This window comes from Coffea eugenioides, chromosome 9, assembly GCF_003713205.1.
Source record: "Coffea eugenioides isolate CCC68of chromosome 9, Ceug_1.0, whole genome shotgun sequence".
In the NCBI taxonomy this organism is placed as follows: domain Eukaryota; kingdom Viridiplantae; phylum Streptophyta; class Magnoliopsida; order Gentianales; family Rubiaceae; genus Coffea; species Coffea eugenioides.
Window position 1 is genome coordinate 16,022,864 of NC_040043.1, and position 7,709 is coordinate 16,030,572.

Sequence of the window (7,709 nt, forward strand, 5' to 3'; positions counted from 1 at the left end):
TACATTTCATAAAAATATACTATAGTTTTCTTCTTTAACTCCACTTCATTCCTTCCCGTATATTGCTTATTTTATGAAATAGCAAGCATATAATACTTGAATCTCTTGAATAGGCATAATTGATTTTAATCACATTCCTAATTCATCGTAATAAATTTCTTGAATAGGTATAATCAACTTTAATCATATTCCTAATTCATCGTAATAGATTTCTTGAATATCATAGAGCAAAAATTAAGGGAAAAACACTAACAAATTAGTATGAAAATCTCTACATAATACAACATTCAAGTCAAGCCAACCTTTGGTTGTATGTGCTTGAATCGATACTTTGACAAGTCAAGCCAAGCTTTTAATGAACATGCATATGAAATTTCAAACCAAACTCGATTGATTTTTTTCAAAAAAATTATCAAATACAAACCAAATTTAAACATTTCTTTTAATCTTCAAATCATTTCTGAACATACCTCTGTCCGACTCATTAAGGCTTATTTTCAGCCCTAATTTTCATTGCGCCAATTAACCTCAAGACCTTGAACAAATATCTTGAATAATATTGTCCAAAGCCAAGTAAGATGATCCACCTTCCTTAGTGGTTAGTCTGCTTTTCTCGCTAAATTCTTTAACCCTCATCCTCACTTCATTCTCACAATCCATGATTTCCCTTATGCCTTTCTCTAGTTGCTCGGCTTTCACAAGAGCTTGATTTTCCTTTTCTTGATTGTAGTCCAAACTAATTTCTACAGCAATTCCCAACTCTTTAACCAATTGGAACGCATTCAGCTGTTGCTCAGCTTCTATAGGCCAGGTGGCAATAGGCACCCCAAAAAAGATGCTCTCCAACATTGAATTCCAACCACAATGCGAAACAAATCCCCCAACAGCCGAATGTGATAGCACGGCCAATTGTGGAACCCAACCCACGACTTTTCCGATCGAAGCCGTTCGATCCAAGAACCCTTCGGGGAGCACAAGTTCAAGATTCTCATACTCCCTAGGAAATCCTCCTTTCTTTGTAGAGGGCCGCCTGAGAACCCATAGGAACCGATGACCACTTCTCTCAATACCATAAGCTATTTCTTGGACTTGGTCCAGATGGAAACTTCCCAAGCTGCCAAAACACAGAAAAACTACCGAGTTTTTAGGCTGACAATCCAGCCATTTCATCATTGATGAATAATCTTCACTAGATTGAGTCTGGATTTGGGAACTATTCAGAATAGGCCCAACAGGATAGATTGGTGGCAAGCTTGATTTACCATAATAAGAATTTAACGAAAATGAACTAATAGCATTAGATTCAAGATAACTGAAAGTGTTAACTATGATTCCTTTAGCCCTTCTGTAGTCACGGGTGCATTTCAAGAAGACGTTCGACCGGAATTCCTCCTTGGTTGCTAAAGTTGGGAGGACGCTGATTGGAACTGGTTTCGCAAAACTAGGGAGAACTAAATGGCTTTCCCCTTTAACCAGCTCAGATGTGTCCTGGTTTTGCTCGTCTTCAAGGGTTTGGAAATGAAACCTCAGACCAAGAAAAGCAGCACCAGAGGTGAAGAATAAGTAGGTAGGAACTCCAAGCTCGTCAGCAACATCAATCATGGTCATGTTAATCAAGTCAATCAAAAACCCGGATAATTTTTGAGTTTTTGAGGCTATTTCTCTCACATGAGGCTTCTGATATTCTAGGAGCTTAAGAATGAAGAAACGTCTGTGTGTGATGTTCCAATCAGAGGTGTCTTCTGGTGTTGAAAGGTGGTGGAAGTGGAGGCCTTCAACATTTGTGGCAGCGATGAGGGACTGAATTTTGGCTGTGCCATCGGGATCAATAGGCAGCTCCATGATCAGGGCTGTGATTGACAATTGATTGTTTCTTGCAAGCATGAGCTTGGCCAGCTCAAGAGCTTGTGTTAGGTGCCCCATTAGAGGTGAAACCATCATCATGAGCTTAAATTTCTCCATTTGCTAGTGGAGAAGAAGGTAAAGAGGGGTATGCAATTGTGGTTCTAGTGCGAGGAGGATGCACTCTGAAGTTAGTAAGTTCAGAGATTTTGCATAGAAGTTGCTTGTCAAAATTTGGATCTACACTAGTAATAGAGAGACTTCAAAAATTACCTTTGGCGGTCCCGTGTCTTGCAAAAACATGTGTTTGTATTTGTTCGGAGTAAGGTGATTCGCTGGGACGTTGGATCCAAAGGACAGTTCTGTTGGACCACATAACTTCCTGCCTACATAGTTTTTGGCCGTCTTATATTATTTCATAGAACCAACTCCCTCTAGAGGAGTTAGCCACTACATTAATTATAGAGTAGGAGATCAAGGGTTCAAACATTGTTTTCCATCAATGTGCCTCTATATGAGAATTGTTTTAAATTCATACGGGTGTGTGGTGCCCTTGGCTCAGTTGAACAACCCCCTAGAGTAGTCTCCCCCCTTCGGTATGAGTAAAAGTAGGTTAGATTAGTGTAAATGTGCCGTTAAGACAAAAAAAAAATATTATTTCATAGAAATGGAGTCAAATCAGGACATCAGAAATACATGGTTAATATCTTTACCAGCAGAGTTGTCTTTTTAAGAATCATATATTTGTGAATGGGCTTTTGTTGGCTTTGTAAATAACTCAATTTTGTACACTTTTTGTAATTAGTAGTGGAGTACGTACTTTGAACGTAAACATGATGTTTTTAGATTTTTTTAAATATTTTAATAAAGTCAATTGTTTAGAAAGAATAAATATAATTAAGACAAAAATGTGACATTTAATACTTATATTTTTCTACATATAAATATTTTTAACTTGGTTTGCTCTAACCAATAGCTATGCACAAGTAACAAAGGATTCTTTGTCCCTAAAGTACTTATTTTGTAATAACATCAATGTTCTTGTCTTTTTGTTAAATTTGGGTGACCTTAATGTTTTTTTTTTTTATGTCATTTGGGTGAAAATTTTTAGTTTTTTGAATAATTTGTTGTTCTTTAATTAGCTTTAGTGAGTTTTTTCTTTAGTTTTTTTCTATTAATGGTGGATTGTAATTGATCTATAGTGCTATTGCAATTATAACACCATTTAAATTATAGTGAAATTCTATTTCTTGCATTTGAATAGCTTAACTTTGTAGAGAAATGTTTCGATACGGTTAACCATCCAAGAAAGAAAGTAAATTGACTTTTACTGATCAAGTGATCATGTATTGTGTAATACAAATAGTGCTAGCATTGAGTCTTGGGGAGGGGAACTGAGCAAATTTAGGAGAGAAAGAGCTAATCTCTTATAAACTGCTCATTTTGTTTTCGAAGTGGAAATCCATTGTCAATTGGGATCCTCTATGCCACTACTCCGTACTAAATCCAGTACCAATCCCACTTATCACGTGATGGTAGAAGAAATTTAAATAAAAAACATATGACAAATTAAATAAATATGACACTTGACATAAATATAGAAGTGGCACTGAATTGTCACTGGAAAAGTGGCACTGAGGATCCCGTGTGATCCATTGTTGACAAACATTAAAATAATTTAAAGAGAAAAAAAGCTGGTAATATCCTAAAACCGCTCGTATTGTTCTCAAATTAGAACTGTAACTGAGAAATTTAAGTATTCTACAAAATTGGCATTTCATTAAAAAACTGGTTGAAGTCTTGGAAAGAACCCTAACCTGTCTAATAAATAAGAAAAATGCTTCTTCAAAAAACCCAAAATGATTAACAGCAGCCCATGACAAGCGTAAGCCCAAAATCCAAATGCACTTTGTTTTTGCTTTTCAAAAAAGTTTTGTTCAAATGCATTACTTCTGCATTTATTTTTTCTTAAACTTAGTTTGGTCCCAGTTACCATACCCCAAAAGATAGATTTCGAGTGTAGCAAGGGGTATCGGTTTCTAGTCATTGTGTAGATTGAGGTAGGGTACCTTAGAGCCAGTTGCACCATTAAGGTTTCACGGGCATATGACTGAATTAAACTCCATTCGTCAACAATGTGCTTTTAGGATAATAGAGTCGTTGTTTGTGCTTTGTGTTAGATTTTGTTTAAAAGATTAAAAAAATCAAAGAAAAGAAATAGAGAAACCCAATTATCTCTACAGATGAAATTTCAATTATGGAAATAAACAGTCAAACAAAAAAATGTATTTTATATGGATCAATATTTTGATTAAAAAGAACTCAATAATAAAATACAAAAAATTTTTTAGTATGCATTGTTATTCACTATGTTGGTGAATTTTATATGGATCAATATTTTGATTAAAAAGAACTCAATAATAAAATACAAAAAAAATTTTAGTATGCATTGTAATTCACTATGATTAAAAAGAACTCAATAATAAAATACAAAAAAATTTTTAGTATGCATTGTAATTCACTATGTTGGTGAATTTTATATGGATCAATATTTTGATTAAAAAGAACTCAATAATAAAATACAAAAAATTTTTTAGTATGCATTGTAATTCACTATGTTGGTGAATTTTATATTAGGGTTAATTACATTTAATCCCCTTAAGGTATACCCCATTTCTCAGTTTACCCCCTAACCTTTAATTTTGCTCACTTAACCCCCTATAGGACAAAATTACCCTTGCATTATTTTGACTTTTTATTTACCTTGTTTTCCTTTCTTTTATTTCTTTTTCTCTTTCTTCTTTATTTAATTCTTCCTCTTTCCCACAAAAATCTTCACCTTAATGATTGAAATTAAAAAAGAGGAATTGCAGAGATTTATATTCTCCTTAAATGATTAAAAAAATATTCAAATGACTTTCCTAAAATACAATTTTTTAGCCTTTCAATTCTTTTAATTTTGGGTTTTCCTCTTTCCTTTCTAGTTTCTCATTTTATTCTCAAGAAAATATCATAAGATGAAATTGTTTTCCTTTCTTTTATTTCTTTTTCTCTTTCTTCTCTCTTTCATCCTTCCCAATAGAAAATTCCATTTCAATGAAAATTTTTATTTTGAATTTGTAATTGCATATTTCTGGGTGAAGATTTAAAAGGCATCAAAAACTAATTTTGATTTTTTGTATGATGCCACGTGTCACAAATTTCAATTGATGATTATTAATCAGGTCACAATTTCATCTTAAGATATTTTTTTGGGAATAAAATGAGAAACTAGAAAGGAAAGAGGAAAATCCAAAATTAAAAGAATTGAAAGGCTAAAAAAAATGTATTTTAGGAAAGTGATTTGAACGTTTTTTTAATCATTTAAGGAAGAAGATAGATCTCTGTAATTCCTCTTTTTTAATTTCAATCATTAAGGTAAAGATTTTTGCGGGAAAGAGGAAGAATTAAATAAAGAAGAAAGAGAAAAAGAAATAAAAGAAAGGAAAACAAGGTAAATGAAAAGTCAAAATAATGCAAGGGCAATTTTGTCTTATAGGGGGTTAGGTGAGCAAAATTAAAGGTTAGGGGGTAAACTAAGCAATGGGGTATACGTTAAGGGGATTAAATGTGATTAACCCTTTATATTATCATTGATGACCATGCTTTATGATTATAAAGCTTATTTGATTAAAATATATTAAAGCTTATTTGATTACAAATTATAAATTGTTTAGGATTATTTATCATATAATAATCAAACTAATGAGGGACTTGGATATATTTTAATTCACTCTTAAAGTACTCTTTAAAATTGAATATTTGATTAAAAAAGAAAATTGATATTCGCACTCCCATTTTAGCTTCTTGCACTCCAATCTACCTACTAAATAATATGCCTCCAAGGAGTGCAAGTAGTAATTTATGAGTGCAAATATCACTTCCGAAAAAAATTGTTCTTTTGGCTTAATTCGCATTACTCAAAGGATCACTACATCTTTGTAACTGTTATTATGATTGACATTGATATATATTATATTCATTGATTGTAGTTTAATATTGGTAATTATTACAACAATATCAATATTCTTTTTACCTCTCCCTCCACCCTTCCTACAAACAATTGCTAGGCTTAGGATTCAAACGCTAAATGTACCAGCAATGAGAGCTCAAAGAACCTTCCCCCAACTACTGAGCCAACTCAAGTGGTTACAACAAAACCGATAGTAAAGTTCATTAAATATAGATTTTGTGGCAATTAAAATAAAAATTTTCTAGGATAAAATTCTGCCTACTTTTGCTCTCCATCTCCTATTATATCTTGTGTTAAAGGTTCTTACTCAATACCTGCAGGTTTAACGAATCTAATCAAACTGAACACCCTAGTGCTCAAGAATATTTGATTATTTTATTGAGTTTGAAATTGTGTTCAAGTCTGATTTTTTATCTATCAAAACAAACTCAAATGAGTTTTTATCAAACCGAACTCGAGTAGCTCGAGTTCTTTACCTATAAATTTCAATTTTATTCTTAACGAACCAAGCTTGAATTGAGTTTGAAAATTTATCAAATGTAAAATGCTAGTCAAGTTTGGTTTGATTTGTTGATGAACTAAACTCGAACAAACTTTTAATGAGTCAAGTTCAATTTGAGTATCGAATAATTTGATTCATCTTTTAGCCTAATACCAACATATGCATACTAAAAAGGTGCTCTTAAGATTATTTTACTTGTATCCAAAAAATAAAAAGACTTGTGGTACTTCTTAGGAGACTCATGCTGCCAATTTATTATATTTTTTTCATGTTTGAAGTACCCTTCAAATTAGAATATTTTGTAAATAAAATTTTGTTCTTGATTTTTTTGGTCTATTTGACCATAACTCAGGAGAATATTTCATTTTTATAACTGCTAGCATAATTGATATTAATTAATAATTAAGTGCATTGCAATTTGTCCATTTATTGTAGAGGAGTATAATTTTGGCATCACAAGAACTAAGGTCAATTTTTGCTTAACTAAACTATAAGAAAATCTTGCCCCTGGAATTCTTGATGATCTAGGTAATTTATAAGTAGATAAATTTCTAATGAATTTGTCTAATCTATAAGTAGCTATATGGATCATTAATGAGGAGTATATTTTTTCTTAACTATAAATTTCAAGATCAATTTTTTCTTCTTTTTTTTCAATTTTTTTTGGCAAAACCCCGTACACAAGGATCTCATCCCTTTTGTTTTATTAATTAAACAAAAATAAAACTACAAAGAGTTCAGGATTGGGCATTATGCCCTGAATAAGCTAAAGAAAAAATAAAATAAGAAGTACTTACTCCCTTACAATTTGAGTTCGCACAAAAGGAAATGACCTACAATCTAAATTAAGGATAACTCTAATAGCCTGAGGCAGATCCTGTTCTTTTTTTTTTAAGTTTAATTCACCATAACTCAAGAAAATGTTTTTATTTTTGTAACTATTAGCATAATTGATATTAATTATTGATTAAACGCAATGAATTTGTTGTTCCTTTATTTGGTGTAGTTCACCACAACTCAAGGGAATATTTTGTTTTTATAACTAATAGCATAATTCAGATTAATTATTAAAGAAATGCAATGCAATTTGTGACAACCCCACCTTCCCCTAGAGCGTATCCAAGGGTTTGGCAGATCGTCTGCCCAACTCTCGCCAGAACTCAGTCACGTATCAAGAAATTTACGAATAAAAATCTCAATAATACAAGCGGTATCGAAAACAACCTTCAATATAGATACACTCATGGACCTCCAATGTCCACACAATCTACAATACAACCAAGAAGTCAAACTTGCAAAAATCAAACCAAACAAGCTGGCTAAACATCTATGAAGTACTCGCTCGAGCAACTA

The 7,709-nt window shown here is 32.3% G+C and overlaps 1 protein-coding gene across 1 annotated transcript; it reads right to left on the reverse strand.

Moving 5' to 3' along the window:
- Positions 1 to 234: 234 nt before the first annotated feature.
- Positions 235 to 2,060, reverse strand: LOC113783441 (anthocyanidin 3-O-glucosyltransferase 2-like). Its single transcript, XM_027329578.1, has one exon. The coding sequence runs from the start codon at positions 1,960 to 1,962 to the stop codon at positions 529 to 531; it is 1,434 nt and encodes a 477-aa protein (XP_027185379.1). The 5' UTR covers positions 1,963 to 2,060; the 3' UTR covers positions 235 to 528.
- Positions 2,061 to 7,709: the final 5,649 nt, after the last annotated feature.